This window comes from Astatotilapia calliptera, chromosome 5 (genome assembly GCF_900246225.1).
Source record: "Astatotilapia calliptera chromosome 5, fAstCal1.2, whole genome shotgun sequence".
In the NCBI taxonomy this organism is placed as follows: domain Eukaryota; kingdom Metazoa; phylum Chordata; class Actinopteri; order Cichliformes; family Cichlidae; genus Astatotilapia; species Astatotilapia calliptera.
The window spans coordinates 19,605,178-19,627,476 of NC_039306.1; the positions used below are offsets into that span (position 1 = coordinate 19,605,178).

The 22,299-nt window shown below is 42.2% G+C and overlaps 3 protein-coding genes across 8 annotated transcripts; 1 reads left to right on the top strand and 2 right to left on the bottom strand.

The window, feature by feature from the left end:
- The first annotated feature begins 254 nt into the window (after positions 1-254).
- Positions 255-2,133, top strand: h1m (linker histone H1M). The gene is made up of 5 exons (XM_026167860.1): positions 255-492; positions 567-802; positions 876-975; positions 1,051-1,100; positions 1,588-2,133. Exons 1-5 carry the CDS (start codon positions 399-401, stop codon positions 1,807-1,809), a joined length of 702 nt encoding a protein of 233 aa, XP_026023645.1. The 5' UTR covers positions 255-398; the 3' UTR covers positions 1,810-2,133.
- Positions 2,134-2,539: 406 nt separating this feature from the next.
- LOC113022440 (transmembrane and coiled-coil domains protein 1-like) lies at positions 2,540-5,920 on the bottom strand. The gene is made up of 4 exons (XM_026167861.1): positions 5,371-5,920; positions 3,378-3,551; positions 3,170-3,305; positions 2,540-2,885 (listed from the first exon to the last, which is right to left on the bottom strand). Exons 1-4 carry the CDS (start codon positions 5,442-5,444, stop codon positions 2,574-2,576), a joined length of 696 nt encoding a protein of 231 aa, XP_026023646.1. The 5' UTR covers positions 5,445-5,920; the 3' UTR covers positions 2,540-2,573.
- Positions 5,921-7,689: 1,769 nt separating this feature from the next.
- tmcc1b (transmembrane and coiled-coil domain family 1b) lies at positions 7,690-21,993 on the bottom strand. 6 transcript variants are annotated; one of them, XM_026167862.1, is made up of 8 exons: positions 21,860-21,993; positions 18,579-18,752; positions 16,035-16,078; positions 13,218-13,995; positions 10,527-10,946; positions 8,832-9,316; positions 8,618-8,753; positions 7,690-8,536 (listed from the first exon to the last, which is right to left on the bottom strand). In XM_026167862.1, the coding sequence occupies exons 4-8, from the start codon at positions 13,815-13,817 to the stop codon at positions 8,222-8,224; spliced, it is 1,956 nt and encodes a 651-aa protein (XP_026023647.1). In that variant the 5' UTR covers positions 13,818-13,995; positions 16,035-16,078; positions 18,579-18,752; positions 21,860-21,993; the 3' UTR covers positions 7,690-8,221. The 6 variants fall into 6 exon arrangements, with proteins under 6 accessions (XP_026023647.1, XP_026023651.1, XP_026023648.1 ...); XM_026167866.1 differs by having other exon boundaries at positions 13,218-13,480; positions 21,860-21,992; XM_026167863.1 differs by lacking the exon at positions 21,860-21,993 and adding an exon at positions 20,095-20,226.
- Positions 21,994-22,299: the final 306 nt, after the last annotated feature.

Genomic DNA, 22,299 nt, shown 5'->3' on the forward strand with positions numbered 1-22,299 from the left:
TGTCGTCATACTGTCAAGTTTAATCATTATTTAACATTGATCCGACATTTATTTAGGTCTGAGATTTCAGTCTCAGCCACAACGACGATTCAAATAAAAAGGCAGCGTTGTTTTAATGTCGCCTTGCTATCTGTGCATTTGAAGCACTGCTTGGGTGTTTTGACACCGGATGAGGTGACAGGATTCAGTGATAACACATTAAGTTGGATGAATCCGCGGTGGCTTTCAAATCCTAATTTACCACACCTGGTGCGATGCGGTTCACCTGGTCTCATTATACCGGAAACAACTGCATAAAAACGGAGACAGTTGCCAAATAAAAGGAAAGTACGCATATTTTAAGACTTTAGCTTGTCTGCCTTTATTGTGTCCTGTTTTTAAATTTAGCTTTTAGTGAAATGCCTCCCAAAAGGCCACCAGCATACTCCACTGAGCCGTCTGATTCATCCACAAGCGAGGCGTCGGTGGATGAGAAGCCGGAAAAGAAATCAGGTCTGTGCGCAAAAGGCGAAAATCTTTAAGATGGAACGAACTTTAAAAATTATATGTAAATTTACTCTGCGTAGATGCTGCGCCTCATCCATCCACGGCGATCATGGTGAAAGAAGCACTTCAAGCGTTGGACTCGCGCAAAGGGGTTTCATCCCAGGCGATACTGAAGTATATCACAGAAAAATATCCGTCGGTGGATTTGGCGAGACTGAAGACTTTAGTTCGCAAAAACCTGAAGAAGGGAGTGGAAAATGGGACGCTGGTGAAGCCTGGAAACTCCAGCGCGACAACGGCCACGAGGAGATTTAGGGTAAGAGGTTACATCTGCAGCTGGGTTCAAACGAAGAGTTCAAATGTCAATTACGGGTTTCGTCTTTATTAAGCTTGCACCGAAGCCTAAACCAAAAGCCGAAAACGCAGAGCCCAGTGTGAAGAAGTCTCCAAAAGCAGCCAAGGATGGAGCCAAGAAGCCCGGGAAAGCGGGTATGAATGACCGTTAAACGTCGAGTGAGCAGTAATTTAAGCTGTTACTCGGTGTCAACTCGTCATTTCTTACAGGTGCCACAAAGAAGAAAGACGCTGCAAATGGACAAACAAAGTCCAAAGAGGTGAGCGGGCGCAAGTTTGGCTTTAGATGGGAAGTTGACTCTTCATGTATTTAAGAATGTGGATGAAGCTCATGGCAGTTTACATCTATATTCATGGTCAGAATGTTACTTTTGCAGAACTATAAATTTCAACAAAATGTACAGCCTCACTAGAGGAAAAATCCTGGAGGGGGGGGAAATCCGAAATTGCACAATAGACTTGAGCATTTATTTTAAGCCAGATGTAGCAAATTTGATGTATTTTATTTACATATGACTTGATTTGGAGTGTGTTTGATCATTTGTCAGATTCATCTTAAAGTGAATTTTCTGGCAATTGCGTTACAATTCAAGCTTTAAGGGGTTAATCGCTTGGTAAAGTGTCCTGAACATGTCAGTTTTCATAGGATCTCTTATTTGTCTGGTAAAGTTTACATTCTCTCCAGTGGTCATAAAATTCTGACATTCAATCTACTGCTGTCTCCTAAATTCCCCTTTTGCCTTTTAGGACTCAAAGCCTCCCAAAAAGTTGAAGGATGAAGAGGCTTCTACATCAAAGGTTGCTCCAGCGAAGAAGCCAAAGGCTAAAAAAGCTAAACCGACTGGGGATGGTGAGGAAACTGCTGACTCGACCAAGACTAAAGCAAAGAAAACAAAGGAGTCAAAGCCTGGAAAGGCCAAGGTTGCCAAAGCGGACAGTAAAGTGGCTTCTAAATCAAGCGGAAAATGAGGGACAAAGTCTGAAGATTGAACTTGTAATTCTAGACTGTTTTTATATCGTTTATCAAATAAATCTAAGTTTTTAGCTCAAGTGCATTTCAGTATATTCTAATTACCTTTAATACTAGACTATACAATAACTAACCCCAAGCATTGCAAATGTATTGAATCTGGCGCCTAATTTACTTCAGACCTTCTGCATTTGTGCTACTGAAGGTCTAACATGCCCTACAATGAAAGAAACCTGACCGATTTTTGCAATTGTGAGTTTATGACAGCAAGTCTATAATGCTGTGTAACCTGGTTTCAAAATAAAAAGTTGTTCATCTGCAAACATTCTGAACTTAACGTTCAGGTGGCAGCTTTTCTGAGTGAACCATATTTGCACAAGTCTCAGCAGACAATTGTGTAAACGAGCTGACCTAGTGGGCTCCTCACCAAACTGAGTCACTGTTTCTATAAATCGGTGCATGTCCCTGAATATGTTGACCATCCTCAGCTGTAGATTCGTGTCCAACATGTGCAACATTTTTGCACATGTTGAGGAGCGTGTCAGGCTACATTTCACTGTGTTATACTTGTATAACTATGCATGTGACAAATAACGAACCTTGAACCTGTAAACAAAGGATTCATTCCTGTTTAACTCGGACTTCACTGTATGGGCTATTGCTTTCTGTAGTAAGACACATGCACTAGATTTAAGTTTCCATACACTGCAGTAATAAAGATGACTGAGGGGTGTCTGCATTCATTTTATTTGTTTCCAAGATGTTAATTGCAGAAGGGTAACTGGTGATACTCTAAAATAACATCCCAGTGCCTCCACAGGAAAGACAAAAGGACCAGAAAAAGCAGTGTGCAAAGCATTAGAAGGGCTGTCTTGAAAAATGGGGCCACCCAGCTGCTCACTGTGGACATCACCACCAACAGCACGGTTATAAAGGCTAGCGATACATCAATTAGTTTTTCAAGTACTGTCTGTGCAGTGGTATTGACCCATGTCTCTGGATGCCCTGCATCCTCTTCTTTCTGCTGCTGCTGCTCCAGCTTGAACTGGCGTCTCTCACAAGCCTCCAGCACCTCCTGCAGGCCAGAGACAGAATTGTAGTTTTCTACTGCCCAAGGAGAAGTACAGTTACAAAGTCAGTGCTAAAAAGATGCCAGGCCCTTATAGTGGTTAAAAAGGGCCTGGCATCTTTTTAGCCCTGTCAGAATCTGTTTTTGGAGTTTTTTCCTGAGGTGGAATAGTAAAGAGTAAATCTGGATTTTTTTTTTTTTTTTATTTTGTACAGAAAGGAAGAATCAGCACATCAGTTACATACTGGAACAACTTCTCTTGACATGGGAAAACATTATTTGAAACTTGCATAAAAATCTTGTGTTGCATCAGAAGACCGATCAGCACTCTTCTCCGCTGTGGCGGCTAACTCTTTTTTCAAGTTCCAAACGTCATTCTGATACTGTTCTGTCAAGTCAATGAATCGCTCTTCTAGAGATTCCCTTCTGCAAAACACAACACTACATAAAAACAGCAGATGGTTTCAGCCTATACAGCTGTATAGAGTAATATAGTACCTGTTCTGTAGGTCTTTAAGGTCCTCAAAGAGCAAAGAGTAGTCTCGTTGGTGACTCGCATTTAAGTTTTTAAAGTGTTCTTCAAGTTGGCTGTGGCTTTCCTGAAGCTTACCGACGTACTTCAGTACATCATCAAAGGCCTCGCTGTGGTCACAGGTACACTGCCTTGAGCTACTGTATAAGATATTGAAAGAGACATTTTAGTCAGATTTTGCACCACAGTTGCTGAATAATTGGACTGAAAGAAGATGTAGAGGCCTCCTGTTTGTTACTAGCGGTATTTGGATAACAGCGTGCTTTCCAGATGACGGCTGTAACCTGAAAATTGGTCTGCCTCAAAGTGGGCCTCTGTGGGGTGACTACATATATAAGCATGTTTTTTCCACTTACAGTAAAAAGCAATGAGCAGTGTGTCCTTACTGATAAAATCTGTCTTTTACTGCTGTTTAAAATAATAAAACAATTTCTTAAAAAAAAAAAAGTGAGATTAAATTAAAGTCTTTAAATTCAATGGTTTTTTTTGCATTAGGACAAAAATTCATTTAAAACGATTTATAAGCACTCATTTTAGTGTGGTGGCTGCTTATAATCTATCTATGCTTTATTTAAAAAGTCCATTATGTCACTGTTAAGTTGTGCTGATAAAATGGGAACTAACCTATTACAAAAATGACTGAGAGAATAAAAATTCACCCAGAACTCCAAACCATCATCACAGTCGATCAGCATCACGCCAGGGCATGAGTAAATGTTGTATTAAATGTCATTTCTAGAGTGCATGAAACATCCAACAGTTGTAAATGTTAATATGCAATCACCAGCCATTTTATTAGGTACACTTTACTAGTAATGGGTTGGACCACTTTGGGCTAAATTCTTCATGGCATAGATTCAGCACAGTGTTGGAAACATTGTGTGAGGTTATCATGTCAACATGGACCAAAAACTCTGAGCAGTTTCAGCTGCATGTTTATGATGGGAATCTCAAGTTCCTAAATAACCTTTCTCCTCCATTCTGATGCACTGTTTGAACTTCAGGAGCACGACTTGAACATGTCAACATGCTTACATTGTTAAATTTGCTGCCATGTGATTGGCTGAGTAAATGTTTGCTGTGACCCTAGTGTAAATCAGTATTCTCGAAGATATTTTTATTTATTACATTTCAAGAAACACCTGGGCTTATACAGACCACAGAGGATATGTTAGGGCCCTAGCTGGGCCTCCTGATACTGCCCTTGTGTGGGCGTGGTGTTTTTCTCCGCCTCCTCCTCTCTTGCTCCACCCCTCTGTCTCTCTCTTGCTCTTCTCTCTCCCCAGGACACAGCTGCTGCTCATTGGACTCATTTACCACCTGGGCCCAGTCAGCAATCACCTCTCTGAGGTCATATAAGCTGGGGATGAGCTGTGAGCAGGGTGGGGTGTTCTTGGTGTGGAAATAGTATAGCTGCTTTATGTGAGTAGTGTGGGCTGCTGCTAGTGATAGGGTGAGCTTGTGGGCCCCTGGAAGTGCCTCCTCCTGGTGTGGCGTTTTTGTTTGGTTGTTGTGTTCTTTGTTATTGCAACCTTTTTTCCTTTTTCCAAGTGTTAGTGTTAAACGGCGTTGCCGGCTCTTTATGTTAAGATTATCTATAAAGACTATTTTATTTACTGAAAACACCTCTGTTTTCCTTTCATTTGTTACTGGTCCCCTCACTCGCATGCCCAGACCCCTTCGGGGGGACGTAAAAGGATAGAAACAAAGTAACGATCCTATCACGCTAGTATCGATCCGATACCAGCTGTTGGTATCGGTATTATCTGCCCGCCTCTCACCGGGAGCTTTCGTCCGTCAGGCTGCTGCTGCTGTACCCCGTGTGTGTGGCCTGCAGACTTACACCTAACACACAGTACACGGCGATAAAGATCCCTACCTCACACTTGAATGTAGTGAGAACATCATTTTTGATGACTGTGCAGTTCTTCCTGGTTATATTGGATGCTTCATGCTCACCTGGCTTCAAGTGACATCGTGGAGTCGTAGTCGGGTGTCAGTGACCTCTCAGGCGTTGATATGTTGAGACACATTTGTCACCTTAAAAAAAATAAATCCAACTACTTTGCATGTGTTAAAGTTTAGCGGAATCGAAGCGATAAATGTTGTAAACAGTAAAACGACGTTGGTGCCCAACGTTCATGTTGCGTAACAACATGTAAAACTGTCAGAAACAGAAACGTTCACGCTGATTCAGGTTTGTGAATGTCGTAAACGATCTGCTATCCGGTGTTTCAGGTTCAGTAAGTTTTCTACAGTTAAATAAAATCTGTGGTAGTTCAATAAAAGAAGTTGTTTTTCTGGGTGTAGCTAAAGGTCTGAAGAAGGAGGCAGTTCCCAGCTCAATTTCACCTTCATCCGCGGGGAACAGAGAAAAAAGAAGTTTTTAAAACGACAGCAGATTTAATGGATTGTGTGGAGCATCTGTTGGCTTTGACGTTTTTTGTTTTTCTGTACACTCTCGACCCTTTTATGAGACGATGAGAAAGGTTAACATATAATTGTTGATATGATCTTCATTGCAAATATCTTAGCCAATCACATGGCAGCACCTCAGTGCATTTAGGCATGTAGACAGGCTCCATATGAGCTGCTGAAGCGCAAACTGACTTTGAACGTAGCATGATTGCATGTGCCAGAATTATTTCAGATACTGCTGATCTGCTGGGATTTTTCCAAACTACAGCAGCAGCAGACCACACCGGTGAGGAAACTAGAAACTGAGGCTACAACTCCACACAAAATGTGACAATAGAAGATTTAAAAATGTTGCCGGGTCTGATGAGTCTCAACTTCTGCTGCAACACTCAGATGATCAGGTCAGAATTGGTCTTAAACAACATGAAAGCATGGCTCTATTCTGCTTCGTATCTACGGGTCTGGGTGGGGATGGCGTAGTGGTGTAGGCAGGGGTGTCAAATGGGCCGGGGACACATCAGAGGCTCTAATCTGGCCTACGGGCCCACTTTGTAAAATGTGAAGAAAGGTATAGATTTTGGACTTTTAACTGCATTTTCAAGTTTTACATTTACTAGTGACAGACTTCCTCCATGGCCTCTCATACTACATCAATTTACCTAAGTAACATAAGCATTTAAATAACAGAACATTTCCTGCATTTTTCACTATCTAAAATAGAACTTTCTTTTTTTCTATAGAGGGTCTACAGAAAAAAAAACTTTTCATTACTGGGCAATAAGCTAACAGCTTTCTGTAATTTTACACATCTATGTGTTACAGTTTAAGCCCAGAGAGCCATGCTGACAGATTTCTTCCATTTATTACGGAATCTATTTTTTTTAGAAGAACTGAGATGTTCTGTCGAAGCTGCACTTCTGTTTTCTTCTTCTAAGATATGTGAATCATTCCATGTGTGGTTAAACTTCTTTACACTGGCAGGAGAATTTCACCAATCCAGCCTACAGAGGGTCAAACACAGCTCTACGTGGCCCACGATGTAAACAGAGTCTGACATCCCTGGTGCACGGGACATAGGGATAGCACACTGACAGCCCCCTTAGTGCAGGCTGATCACTGTTGCCTACCTGAGTAATGTTGCTGACCATGCCCATCTTCTCATGTCAAAAAGGTCAAATCACCTGAAACCAGTTTGTTGATCATGCCAGCGAGCAAAAGTTTTTGTGTTTTTTACCTTCGTATTATTTTGACTATAACCCTCTTTAATGTTAAAGGTGTATGACCCCATAAAACAGATTTTTATAGACAACCGAGGATGGAGAGAAGCTAGACTTTCAAGTTCAGTTTTTAAACAGCAAATTTATTTATCTTTAATTAAAAAATAAAAAACAAGAAAAACCCCAACTAAAAGTATTACTATTTCATTGTCACTAATAGAAACAGTACGGAAGCACTGAGTCTTTGAGCACTTTAACTGCTCTTCAAGTATGTTAAATGAGTTCATAGATGATTCCTCTGCAGTGGAAAAACCACCAGGATAGTAGGGTCCAGTTTGCATGATTGCAACTCCAAGCACAAAATTTCATAATAGTAATATCCTGGCTGTGCCGTTACCAGTGTTACTGACTTCACACATCCAGTAAGAAACAAGAACCCACATGTGTCTGACCCAGAGCAATGTAGCTGATGTGCAAGCACCCCGTTCTTTAGAGTGTAGTGAGCAGAGAGAAGAAGTGTTGGTCATAAAAGCTGAAATCTGAAAAGAGAGCAAAGAGGGGAAAAAAAGCAGACGGAAAAAAAATTGAATCACAAGACCAGAAAAAAAAAAAGTACAAAAAAGAGAGCGTGGGCGACTATGACTGCAGAACACTGTAGGCTCATTACAGTTAAAAAGAACATAAAAATCCATCAATCGGCTGTATTAAAAATAGCAGTAACTCCAAAACAATACCACTTGAATCAGTTGAAAAGTAATAAAACTCTGAATAATATTTTCTTCTGTGGGGAAACAATGAAATGTTTTCCCACATGTAAACAAATTCACTCAGAAGAGAGAAATCAAGTGTGCAGTTCTCTCAGCCCGCTCCTTCAACTATGCCCCGTTCACCCTTTTACAGTATGCTCGTGCCACAATTGCACCAGATATAGAAAGTCCATATCAAACATCCAGCCTTTTCTCTCCGTATCCACTTTTATTCTCCTCGAAACGTATTTCATAGAGCAGTAGAGTGACAGACAGCTTTGTAATCCTCCTGTTTTGAGAAGCTGCTGGAAAAAGGAGGACTGCTGAGATTCATCTTCCCACATGGGCCAGTGTCATTCCTTTATTATCGCTTTCACACCTCCGGTCCCTTCATGTTTAAATTACTTAAATGCACCTTCTCCAGGCCGGTCATCTGGGGTGCAGAAGAAAGCGATGCATATACTCTGAAATGGCATCCCAGTGCCTCCAGAGGATGGCGAGGATAATTACAAGGAGCAATGTAGAAAGTGTGCGGCTGCGGGTTTTCATCAGGGGCACGACGCAGTTAGCCACTGTGGACACAAACACCAAAAGGACTGCCATCACAGCTAGCAGCACATTGATAAGTTTTCCCAGGAGGGTCCGGGCTGTGGCATTTTCCAACCCCTCCAACTGGACGACCTGCTGTTGCTGCTGCTGCAGCTCCATTTTGGAAATGCGTGTCTGACAAGCCTCCAGCGCCTCCTGCAGGTGAGAGACAAAAGAGTCGGTGACAGAGCTCTAATAAGGAAGCACACGTGTTCTGTTCATCCAAGCGAGGCTTACCTGTATGTCTCTCGCTCGTTCATAAGACTGATAGGCGATCTTCTCCTCCATGCTCGCCAGTTCTTGTTTCAAGTTCAAAATTTCATTCTGGTGCAGTTCTGTCAAGTCATTCAGTTGTTCTTCTAAACGTTCACACCTGCAAAGCAGCACATTTCACAAAATGGTACAAGTCCTACATAAACAGACTATACTGCAGAGCACATGACAAATCTACCTGTATCGTTCCTCTTGCAGCCCTTCCATGATCATAGTGTAGTCCCGCTGATAGTGGGCTTTTAAATTTTCAAAGGACTCCTCGAGTCGACCTTGGTTTTCCCGAAGCTCTTGGATCTCGTGGAGTATAGCATCAAAGCCTGAGGCTTGTGCATGATCAAGCGTGTTGCCCTTAGAGCTGGGGGGGCCTCCTGGGGCACCAGGGGTGCTGTTTGCTCCTGCAGAACCAGAAGTAGCACTAGAGCAGTCATCATCACTGGGATACTTTGGGCTGGATGGTAAGGCCCCTGTTCCAAGTGCCCTTGCTCCCCCAGGACCAATGCCCTCATCTCCTTGGGTTTCATCGAGAGAGTCCTTCAGAGCTGCGATGTTATCAGCGCTGCCAAACTTGTTACGGATGATGTTAGCTATTTCTTTCGGCTTGGACACCACGGCTCCAGCTGCAGAATGAGTTGCTTGAGAGAAGCTGGAGAGGCCTCCTGTTACCTGTAGTGAAACAGGATCAAGTCAATACTCAAGAATGCTTTTGTGATATACTGTAAAAAAGCTCTGGCTACATTAAACACCAAGTGTATCGAGACAGTTTGCAGAGCGCACACACTTTTAATTGGCACATCTGCAGATCTGTGCATGACTGGGTCAATCACAAATTAAACAACATTTTGAACTTTTACTGGTATGTTTTCAAGTTGAGGTGAGAGGTGATAAACCCTATCCTAACTGACACTGGTTAGAAGATAAGAGTACACCTGAACAGTTCAGCAGTCCAGATAATCACAGATAAATCTGTGGATGTATTTTGAATTATCCATTAACCCATTAATTGGCTGTAACCAAGGAACCTCACACGACCACAGGGAGAATGCAGACTCCGCACAACAATTTAATAAAAAAAAAAAAAAAAAAAAAAAAGTTAAAAAACGGAAGACTAGTCTATTTTTTTACTTCTGCACCTCTAATCTACGTGGCTGATTTGTACAACTGCACTGACACTTCCAATGGCATCATCAAAAATGGCTAAACCAGGTGAAGTGCTGCAGCAGATACTCAGCAAATGGTCGGTGAAGCCACAGATTAAGATTGTATGATGTTTGTTATCAAGTAAACTGAAGGAAAAAGGCCACAAATATGTTACTGCAACACTATCAGATGGAGAACTTGAGGATTGATTCCACCAGAAAAATAACTAGTCTGTTATTCATGTTTATGCATTTCAGTCTTAACATTGAGCATTGTCCTCCATGTGACCTGGGAGCTGCTCTGAGAAAATTCACAAAGGTTTAACATAAATAATTAGTATGGAAGGTAAATGGTAACCACTACCACTGTACTCCTCTATATCGAGTCACATATTTTATCAGTTATTCAACAGAGTTCTGCTTTTCAAGAAAGTCAACAGTGAGAACAACGACTGGCAGTATGTGCAGTAAGTATGCAGTATTTACATGCAATGATGTATTTCAGGTAAATGCCACAGCACCTTGCAAGAGAGCAGAATGCAGAGGTTTGTCTTATTTGGTTGAGATAATATGAATTTTAGTGTTCTGTTGTCAGGGCACTTTTTTAAGGCATGAGTGCACTACAGGAGAACGACTTGGACAGGATGATTTCAAAGCTTTGGAGAGCTATGAAAAAAAATTACCTAAAAATTTAAATGACGCTTAAAAAACAAAAAAACAAAAAAAAAAACACAGACCTTGGCTCCGACGTCCTTCAGGCCCTGATGCATGTCTCGGAAAACGTCTTTGGGCTGGCGAGGGATGCCGTTGTGCTCCACCTCTCGAAGCTTCCGGTGGTAGTGCTCAAGCTTCCTCTGCAGCTGCTGGATAGTCTGAGCCGACTTTTGGTTCTTCTTCTCGAACACCTGTTTGATGCGTGCACTCTGCTGTTTGTCAGCATTATTGGCGAGTTTCAGGTATTCGGCCACATTGTCGTCACGTGCAGTTTGTTCTATCTTGATTTGTTCTGTGAGCTTGAGGATCTTCTGCTGCAGTTGGGCAATGGCCTGCTTGGTACGCTGGGGGTCTGGGGTACTGTCAACCACGTCATATCCATCTGCGCCGTATGGGAGGGCATTGGGTGATATAGCAGGGCCCGATGCATCGTAACGATCAAGCTGTTCAAGAAAAGTGGAAAGAGGAAAGTATTTAACCACTTAAAACATAATCAAAACATTTAAATCACTGTGCCATAGTTAAAACTAACCTCCTCGTTTCATATAGTGTGCTAAACGGATGTGTTTTATCAGTTTAGTAAGTCCTGCACTGAAAGTGTAAAAGTATCAACTACTGCACAATTTGTATAAATGGCAACATCGTTTTTGATACATTTCTCTAATGTCTCTGGATCACACCATTTGTGTCCAATTCAAAATGACAAACTGCTCCTGCTGGGCCAATTTTGTAGTTTTAATCATCCTATAAACGCTGAGTAACCTGTGAATCGCTCCTTTTAAACTTAAGGTTTAATTTGCAAAGATTTTTTTAGGCCAAAAACTGGCAACACTAATCAGCACTAACTGAAGGTATACAAATGACTATTTTCACCTACTCATGCACACACGTTTGCACCCTTCAGAGTGATCTGTAACTACATATTCACAACAGCAGAGGGCACCTGTCAACAAAATTCCACCTTAACTGTCACTGCCCAGCTCCAAATCCAGAAGGTACAAGTACAATAAAATAGGTAAACAGAAGGAAAGAAAAATCATTCAAAAGGCAGCAAGTCAACTAATTTTTGTGGTGCTGCTATGAAGGCAATTTAAATGTTCCCCCTGTGACGTGCTTTAGTTACAAAGTCCAGGACAAGTAACCCGACTCCACAAACGAACACCCTCACCCTGAGGCCACGGGAGAGAGAAACATTAAATCTGAAACAGAAAATCAACAAACACGAGAGCCAACACCCATGACTGAAAACACGACTGCAGCCAACTAAATGACGTAAACCCAAAAAGGTGATGCAAGGTTATGCTATCTAATAACCTGCAAAACAGGAAGACTACTTCAAATTCCAACTGCAGGGTTGAATATACTTGAAACGACAAGGGTGAGTCGTAGAGCAGCTACATAATAATGTAACATCTTCTACAAAGCTCGTGTTTTATGTGTGATTGTGACCCTATTCCTATAATCACAATAATCTTCTGTAACAGCATAAATAAAGTTTTTATATTCAGAAATCATGAAATTTTCCTCCTACATGATTTCTGAATCAGTGATCCTGACTGGTGTCGGTTTGTATCCGTCTAAACAAACACATTCAACACACCTGCCGACTATAAAGGTAAAGGACTGCAAGGCTGATGGATGTGATGTTTGACCACATGCAAAAACTAGCTTTAAATTTACAATTTGTTTATATAAACTTGTGCATCTCAAACTGAAAACTCATCCATTAATTTTTAGTGTCTACTTCTTCTAAAAGTAAACAACAAAGAGATTGAGAGACTTTTTTTTACTGTCAGCCATAAGCGGACTTTAGCTGAGAGCTGCTGATTACAAGTTACCGGTCCAAAGGTTGTTTTGGGGGGTTTTGCCGAATAATCAATTTAAGAGAGTTTCCCGCCATTGTGAGGTCATGCAGTCTTTCATAACTGTACTTAAATGTCAAACAAACAAGTTTTGAGTTTGTTTAGCCCTGCAAGCCCGCTCTGACCTGAAGTACACTCGGACAGCAAAAGCTAAATTTAGAAAGGCTTAAAGCACATAGTGACCAAACACTCAAAGGCAATCTCTGACCTTCCACCGCTGACAGCTCATCTCCCCATTCAGCAGCTCATCCCTGCGCATCTAAAGCATTAATGGCCTCTTAACAAGTTTGTCCAACTCATTTAGTTTTGACATTCCTGCACACAAATTAGTGCGCGAGTCAGTTTGTGTTTATTTTTAAAATGTAACTGTTTATTTTTAAATAAGCCAAACAAATTAATCCTGAGTGCAAAGCCTTAGTATTGCACCTTGATTCTGAAGGTTTAGACCTCATCTCTATATACAGTATAATGATGTCAGGATTTGCAGTGAGAGTTGTACTTCACATCCTGTGCTTTCACAGTACACTGCACATATTTGTATGTGGTTAGAGGTGAGTGTCATTCTGACTTCTGGAACTACAGTTTCCATCCGTGAATCAGGAAATGTCTCATTTTCAAATTAGAAACTAAGTATAAGTAAAGACTCTGGTTCTATTTTTGTCTTTCGACATTACAGTTTGTAAAACAAGCATTTTGACAAGTAATACTACATTAACTGGAGGCAGATCCTGAACCAGCTATAACACACTATTACTGACATTAAACACTTTTATTTACTGGCAAGTTTCAGTTCAGACTTTTTAGGGCAAACACGCCAGATTTTACAACAAGAATCAAAACTAAGACTCTCACCTTGTCGGGCTCTTCAGTGGAGTGGTAACCAGAGGTCAGCAGCATGTCAGCCAAGGCTGGGCTGCTGGGTGTGTCTGTGGTCGAAGAGGAGCGTGGGCGTCCAGCCTGCAACAGGGCTTCATGGGTGCTGCGCCGGTGGATCTGTGGGCTACCTTTCTGGGGAGGGTCCCCAGTGCCGCCCGCCTTGCTGCGGCGGCTCTGCAGGCTGGTGCCTCGCTTTATCATTGGTGGACCTCGGATCTGCTGCAGGACACGGCTCAGAGCTGCAGGAGGGGCGGAAGTGGCAGGGGTGTCAGAATCCAAAGGGAGGGCCGAGGAGGCGGGGGTGTCCCCTACTTCTGACCCTACGTCAGCGGGTTCGGAGGGAGGGGCGCTTGCGCAGGACGAGGCGGAGTCATGCGGGGAAACGGAGGAGCGTCGGCGCTGTGGCTGGAAGAATTGCTTCAGGCCATGGCCCAACGCTCCCATGTTCTCCAGGGCATTATGGGTGATTTTGGACAAGCCGTGCTCTGACTCCGACGCCCTCCTGCCGAGCTCTGGCTCCGCTCGCCCTCCTGCGTCCGGCTCCTCTGGACTCTGCTCACTACTACCCTGATCCATCTGAGACCTCCAGTTTCACAGTGAGGGTCCTGCTCGGGGTGTGAAGGAGACTAGCTACGCCCCGTCGACACCCCGCCCTCTGAGAGGCAGGTTGAAAGCAGGGAAGCAGAGGGGATGGCGCTCAGTTGGGCCTTTTGAGTGGGCATGCATCTGTGGCTTGGCTCAATGTCATGCTTGTCTACCACAAAAGGAAAATAAAATGTATTATGACATGCAGCAGTGAGTGAGGAACATAATAAGCAGCAGAAGAATAGGAAACAATACTAAGCAACAAAAACCTGGGTTGGCACAGACATGACCTTTTTTTTTTGCAGTCAACATGATTCTTAGTTAACTTTTGTTCACAATCTGGATAAAGACATAGGTACCCATTTCGGTTCGTGCTGGGCAGATGTACTGGACGTGCTGGTATACCAGTCGTAATTTTTAGCGTGATATTAATTTTTTTAAATGCCACTGTTTCAGTAAAAAGACAAAGCACCCACTGTGGCTCATCAAGGGGTTTAAATGTGTTATAATATTCAGACGGGACCTGTGGTGACTGAGCAGCCTTCCTCCTCACAGTTATTATCAATGAGGCACTTGTTCTCGTTGTCCAAAAACACAGACATGCGTGTTAATCTATCGTGTTATTCTTATTTGGTGAGATGGCAAATACAGCAAATGGCTCAAAACACCGAACAACTGAATAATTAAAACTTATATTTATTGTTCTTGTATTTGTTCATCATTTTGAGATCTGCAACTAAACTTCATATATATAATTTGCAAGAATTTGTGTTATAAAACTAATTCCCAAATGCTATTTACATTTAGATGCTGGTGCACTAGGTAGTGTCATCTAGATTGGTTAACACATCCTGGATGCTATGATTATTCAATTAAGATTTGATGTAAAAAGCCATATAAGGCAAATATTATTAACCTACAACTAAAGCGACGTTTCCCTGCTTCCTTGTCAAAAGGGTTCGTCACAGCAGGCAGCGCCGCATGTTTAATTTGGCACAGCTTTACACCGTTTGCCCTTCCTGACTCAACCAAAAAAGGAATTTGTGTCTCCAGCTGGAATTGAACAGGTGACCTTTTGTGAATGTGAATGTGTAAACCACTACATTGTGATTAATAATCTGCAACTAATCTGTGAATCATTTACTATTTCTCACATTAACAGCTGAATGGAATGTAATTACAGCTAACCAGGTAGAATAACAGTGTGTGATAGCTGCAAGGGCAATCTGCCACTGGTCAGAGGACGAGAAAATACTAAACTGGAGACGCATCAAAGTAACTTGTGACCAAGAGAGACTGTGAATGTTCTATTTGGATATTTGGTGTTTTAAAAATAAAATTGACAAGTTTGCTGGAATTTGTGCTCATGCAGCTCCTCTGTGTTCAGTAAGGCAAAGCAAACTTGTTATTCGAGGGCTTTTCCTGATGACAGCAGAGCATGTGCCACAAAACTTGGAAGAGTAAGTTTGAATGGAGGCTGTGGCAAAGCTGCACATAACTACACTTCCATGGAAACATTAATGCAACACAAAGGGACATTATATGTAACCTAAAAGCACAATCAGCACCCTGTTAAGGATCAACTTTGTTTAAGTATTTTATTTTTGCAAAGAGATCCTAAAAGTAGATTACTCACATGATATGTAAGGGAAAAAAAACACCAGAATCATCACCAGAAAGCTATACTGCGTGTTTCGTGTCATGACTGTGTCAACCCAGAAAAGCAAAAACATAAAATCTACGAAATAAACAAGTACAGTTTCTGAAATGCTCATATCTGATATACTGCACATGTGCAGATAATGTCCATTCTTTATTTTTGCCCTTATGTATAAAATCATTGAATTATTACATTTCAGAAAGTGTTCCTTACAGAACTAAATAATCAACGTAACTGAGAATGTTCAGATGCTAACAAAGAGACCACAACAAACTAAACGTAAAATAAACATAAATGAAGATCTAAATGGAGAGTGACTACAATCTATTTCTCAACTGAGTAAGGTGCTCCACGATCCACAGCGGCCTCCCCACTTTGCTTCTCATTTCATGAGAAGGCTACATCCTGTAATATAGAGGGCCACTCCAAGTGCTCGGCTTTTAAATGTCAGTTTGTGCTGAACACAGCTCTTTGGGTTTATCAACATGAAACGACAGAGTGAGGATGAGAGCAATAGAGAAGGTTAGATAGTTTGTAAGAGAGCTTACCATCAGCCCAGCCTCTCCTCTTCTGACTCACGAATCAGGACTGGCTAAACGAAGCAGAAGCGCAGACAAAATAAAAAACATAAATTACAATATTCAAATAACAGGAAAAAGAGAAAAACAGAGCTGAACAAAAGCCACTCAATCACTAATGAGTGGAATGATGGATATGTAAACCAGCACTGCAATAAACAACTTATCAGCATCCAACATGTTGCCCACCGGAAAGCGTCAACAGCCTAGTGGACCTTTGGTTAAAACCTTTAGTCCCTGACACTAAGTTTATGTTTAATACGCATTGTTACTGTTGAATAACAACTACTAGATATACACTACAACAGCAAGACAAGACAACAGCTCATGAATATGAAAACATGAACGCAGCTTAGAACTGCTCCAAGGAGCTGTCACTGCACAGCTCATCTGCAACACATACGAGACGGGAGGATGTAAGCCTGAGAGATTCCTACTTAAACACTTTTCAAATCATTTGTCCTACAAGCTCCAAACCAAACAGCAGAGTTAGCGCTACACAGTCTTCTTTGTTTGAATTCATGGGCATGTTTTGACAATAATTAAACTCAATTATTTTTAAGTACAATTTTCAAGCATGCTGATTTCTTATATCACTAACAGGCAATTTAACTGGTCTCAAGCCGTGCTTCTGCATGCTTCAAGTATGTGAGATCGCGCCTGTCCCTAATCAGAGTGCTTATGGACAGCAGAGGATTACCAATTAGAGGGTTTGATGTTTTCTAAATCAAATATTCACTTGTTACGTTACGCCTTTAATACATCTTTCAAAGCATGATAACCAAGGGAACATTACAGTCGACGCTGCATGTCACTAAGGCTGTGATGCGGTTTATTTTGCAGCAGGAACTTTATGATGAGCCGTCAGACAGTCTGTTTTGCGAGACACAATGTACCGTCTGTTTCATCGAGCCATAAAGAAAACATCCAAGGCTTAAAGTGATTGAGGACGAGCTACTTTGCAGACAAACAGAAAAATGATCCTTTGAGTCAGCACAGCTATGTATGTATCATTTAACAAGTCAGCAGAGCAAACCGGCCCAGAAAACCCTTTGAAATGCTCCATTAGTGACACTGTGACTCACTGCATGCTAGTCCAGCTTTTAGACCTGCAGCATCTGAGAAGAAAGCTCATTGTTCAAGAGTAGGTGGTGGTGAACAGTTCAGTAACGAAAGGAAGCTCCTTAACCGCTTCTTGCAGAAACAACACATTAAAACGCTGCTATTTAGTTTTAAACCAGTATCTTGGTTCACTCCTGTTGTTGCTCTTGGTTTTCGTATCTGCTGCTTCAGTTCAGAGGAGCTACCTGCTCATAGAGGTATTGAATACTATATTTATCTAAATAACAACATATCCAACAGATTAAAGCATAAATTTCATCTGATATGAGAAACAGAAGCTCTTTGACCACACATTATTACTCTGAATCGCTTACAAGACTCGTGTGAAGACAAATATTCGACACAGATATGTGACAACGTCCTACATCTACAATAAAAGTACAAAGGCATCTGAGTCCTCCAGGCTGAGGGCAAAGTGTTCTCTTTGAAGTGGGTCAGCCAACATTCGCCCATCACTCTGTGTACATACAGTGCTGCATGGGCACATCATCTACATGAGGTACGTTTTCACTGCAGGAACAAGCGGCAGGCACGAGGCAGCTCGAGGATGAATGAAACCACAACAGAGGGAACATCGTTCCACTTCTCCTAAATTAGCGTTTTTCAGGAAAGAAAAGGTGGTTAATTGACTTTAGAGAGTTTAAACCAATGCTGCTATGATTCATTTTTTAACCACTGAAACCAGCTGTTGTTGTTTCAACCAGTTGTTGTTTCAAGGTGCCCTGAAACGACCCACAAGTTCCTACACCAGAAATATGCAAGCAGCGTTCCTGTTTGGAGCATGTCAGCAAGTCCTTTTGGAGCTGTGTCTTACTAGTATAAAAGACACATCTCCTGGATGCACTGGTACGCATCTTCAGTGATGTATCCTGGGGTCATCAGGTGTTTCGGGTCTCACAACATCATACCCAGCCGGGGGTGATCAGGCCCCGACTTGCGGTACGTAGCTACCCACGGATCAGCCCTCTTGATCCACAGCTACCTTGTGGCTTTCTCTGCCGCTTCACTCACAGCCTGGATGGCCCTCTTCTTGGCTGCCCCAGCCACGCCCAGCCGGCCTAGGACTTTGCAGAGTGATCGTCTGGCAAACCCCTACAACCCACTTCTATGGGCTCATAGAAAGTCTTCCAAGTCGTCGTTTCCTTTCATTGGCCTCCTCAATCCACTCTTCCCAGGGCACTGTGAGTTCCAGCATGATCAGCTGTTTTGAGGCCTCAGAAATACTCTTGAATACTCTTATTCACACTCATTACCATAAACTAGGTTGAATGCATTAGTTTATTCCTTAATTTAACTGGGGATAGAGATAGATAAGTGAAAAGATCCAACAATGTCAATCCTGACAAAAAGGGCATTCATTGCAGCAGGAGTGTACTTGGTGATAAGACATACCTTCAAATGTGGTCATGTGCAATAGATCTATTCTATTGCCACAGAAAAAGACTCAGTAATCCAGGCAAGTATCCAGCACTGCTTCCTCTGGGTACGTTTTTCCAAATTAAAACTGGCAGAAGAGCTGTCAAACTTCAGTCAACTGTTTCCGTGGACATTTAGAAAGATCACATGCTGCAAAGAAAAAGAAGAACAAGAAAAACAAGCATTAAAAAGAGATGCAAAAGTGTGTACTAATGTGCGGTAATAATCAAGCAGTTACATAATCTGTATTATTAAGACCACAAGCAGCCATCCTCCTGCACTAAAAGTAGAGTCAATATTTGGCACCAATAATTAATTCTAACAATCTTATAAAGCAAAGCTGTAATAGGGTGTTCTTGCAGTGCTGCTGAAATTGATGTATGAGGATTTAAATTAAAAACCACAAGGATTGCCCCTAACAGCACACACAACAAACCAAGGCCATTTAATATCCGATATTCAATCCACAACAAATGGTTACAGCCATCCCCCCTATGTCAGGAAGCTCATACAACTCGTTGGATGGCGGAATGAAAACATGTAGTTTAATTTTGTAGAGCGCAGGGCCCCCGCCCCCCTGAGGACTTTTAGCTTAATTAACTGTGTAATGTTAATTAATAGTGCTGCATAGCCCAGAGGGATTATGTGCTGGACAGGTTTACGGAGGCAAATCTACAATAAAATAATGCGACACTGACACAGATGTAAACATCGCTGTCTGTAAGAATAATCTGCCACAATCAAAGCACAAGGAGTGAAAAGGATCTGTGCCTACTAATAAAAAAAAGTCTCCTTTAAATATACTACAGCACCAAAATGATCCTGTCAAGACAAAAAGGCTCAGCTAAATGTATTTATAGCACTGACACTTACTTCAGTTCGCTTCAATGAAGTTAAGAGAGTTAAATCAAACTGTACTGTGCTAATGTTTTTTTCATTTTCTCAACCAGAGAGGTGGTTGAGTACGTTTAAGCTCTACCATGAATTAATGATGGTCCCGGCATGTTTCTGTTGTTTTTGTTCGTGTTCGTGATTGATTCATATCACCTGAACAACTCCTCTCTGCACTCATTCTTTGTGAAATAAAGGACGGTAGGAAAAGAAAACACCCTGACAAAACCACGTAAGCCGCCCGTCGTTTACCCATCACCACACAGCCCCGGCTAGGTAATTACATTACTCGAGGGGTTACAGGTGCATTCGGTGTCATTACATGTGACGTAACTGTAGTAACGCCTGTACTTAAAAATTGAAAAGGAGATGCTGTGATAAACTAAATTATGTATGTACATACTTGTCTGTATGAGTGCCGTTATTGAGTTACTGCAAATAGTCCGAGCCCAGCGGTTTAACATTAGCCAGAGATAAGAAGAGGATGGAATTAGCAGCTCGCTAGCTTATATTCGTGGGTCCGGGCTTTAAAAAAACTACTGTTGGACATTTTCACAAAACAATCGTGAAATCTACGGCTTTACTTCAGAGTGGTACAAACCCTTGTGCCAGCTAAAGTCAGAAAACATCGCTTTCCCCGAATTGAAGGCTTGGCTTCTCCACTGGTGGCTAACCGGGCAAGCTAACGTAAAGGAGCCGGAGGGCGTTTATTTCACTCCACGGTGCACACCGGTGTTGGTGTTAAGCGGAGCGAGGTCATGCTTAAAATTCATGATAACAGCACATATCGCAGTGTCAAACCCCTGCCCACATCACACCGGAGCTCACGTGAAGCTCTTTAAAATGCAGTCAATGTTTTACAACCTACATACAGAAGCCGAAACTCTTTAAAGCCAGTTTGTGTTGTTTTTGTGTTGTCAGGAGACCTGATTGATTTAACAGTGTGTGTATCCTGCAAAGAACAGAGTGTAGGCTAGCATCACCTCTCATTGCTGCCACGCCTTGTAATGTGGCTTCATATTAAAGTTCACCCAACATCCCTGATTTGAATGTATAAACCAGAAGATGACCGCTGTGTAAGGTGACAGGTGTTTATGACAGGCTCTCCAGTGATAGCAGCAGTTCTGCAGGAGTTCCCCGTTTTCAACAAAACAAAGCGTTAATACACATTTAGTAGCTGTTTATTACACTACATGGCTATTAATGTCATTATTACAGGTTATTCTAGAAGAGCCTCGTCATACACTTACACCCACAAACACAAACTGAAACACAACTTCTTCCCAGAAGCTGTAGCACTGCTGAACTCTGTCACTAACTTATGCATATCTATATCTTGTAAACTTTCCCTTTCACTTGCTGCTATCCTTCTGTCTCAGATCACCCGTGACGTTCATCTCCACCCTGCCTGCACACGTCTTCTTTATCTGTCTTGTGCACTTTCAGGTGCTTTGGATGGATGACCTCAGGTATTTACATTAACACCTTCACTATCTCTACTCCTTGCATGCACCATGTATAGCTATAATTTCACTATGCTTGCATAATGACAATGAAACCTTATGCAGTCATACCCAAACAACAAATAGGCTACCAAGATACTGAGTCATGAACACTGGAAACTCTCCTGCCATATGAAATGTAACCATCAAAATCCATAATAGCAGAAATAAACTGACAGCATCAGCACCGGAGAGGGGGAGGCGGGGACGGTCCCGACAGGTGTGAAAATCTCGAACACGTTTACATTGGAGGTATTGGGTGGCCATCTGTCACCTACTCCCACCAGGCTTTCTTAATCACACCTTCTTGTATTTCATGGTGGCGTATTTAGTCCTCGCAGAGCAGCTTTGCGTTAGCTAATACTCTTTGTACCAGGGCTTGATGGACAAAATCCTTTAGTTTTAGCTAAATGTTATATTCCTCGAATATCCCGACTGTTAAAAAAACATATACATATATCGTCACTGAATCCAGCTGGGTGTTGTCCCCAAAGTTGAACCCTGACGAGTTACAACATGAGCAATCAGTTCGCTTTTCGTGAGCACACACATGTAAATACACTCCACATCGCCCACCCTGAACACCCTGGCTGGTAAATCAGGCGCTTATTCGCCGCCTGACCACTCGCAGCTGTCAGTTAGCAGCAGGCTGGCTAGGCTCTCAAAGCTAACCAACATCGCTTCAGCCATGGTTAGCTACAGGCAGCAAACAGGCTCATCGCCAGGCGGCAGCGGCAACCGGATAATTAACCCACCGGCCCTGGAGTGCCTGCACGGCGGGCGACAGCACGAGGAAACACGTTTCATTCATACGAGGCTTCTCACATTTAAAAAAAAATGTGTGTTTTGCGGGTATCAACTTACATGAGCGCTCAGAGGATTGTGTTGATGACCGTTCATTTCTCCCGATGGTGGACACTCCCACGGTGACGTCAAATAGCGTGCTCGACGTCAGAGCAGTGCCGAGCTCTCGCCCATCCTTCGCGCGTGTGATCCACGCAGGTGAGCAGGTTGACTGCTGGGTCACACGTCCCTGACCTTGCACTGTTCAAGTAAATGTTTTCAGGCGTGGCTGCAGATATTTTCTCTTAAATTTAACTCAGTATTTTGTTTGGGAATGTTAGGGTCTGTATTGGTACCCTGAATATAAACTTAACACAAAACAGTATAGAAACCTGGTCGATTATGTATCTGTTCTAACAATGCTTCTTTTTTGGGGGGGAATAAATCTTACATCATTGAAAAAAAAACTGTTTATATCCCTTTAAATGGAGCCAAATTTGTAAGGCAAATACATTTGTGGT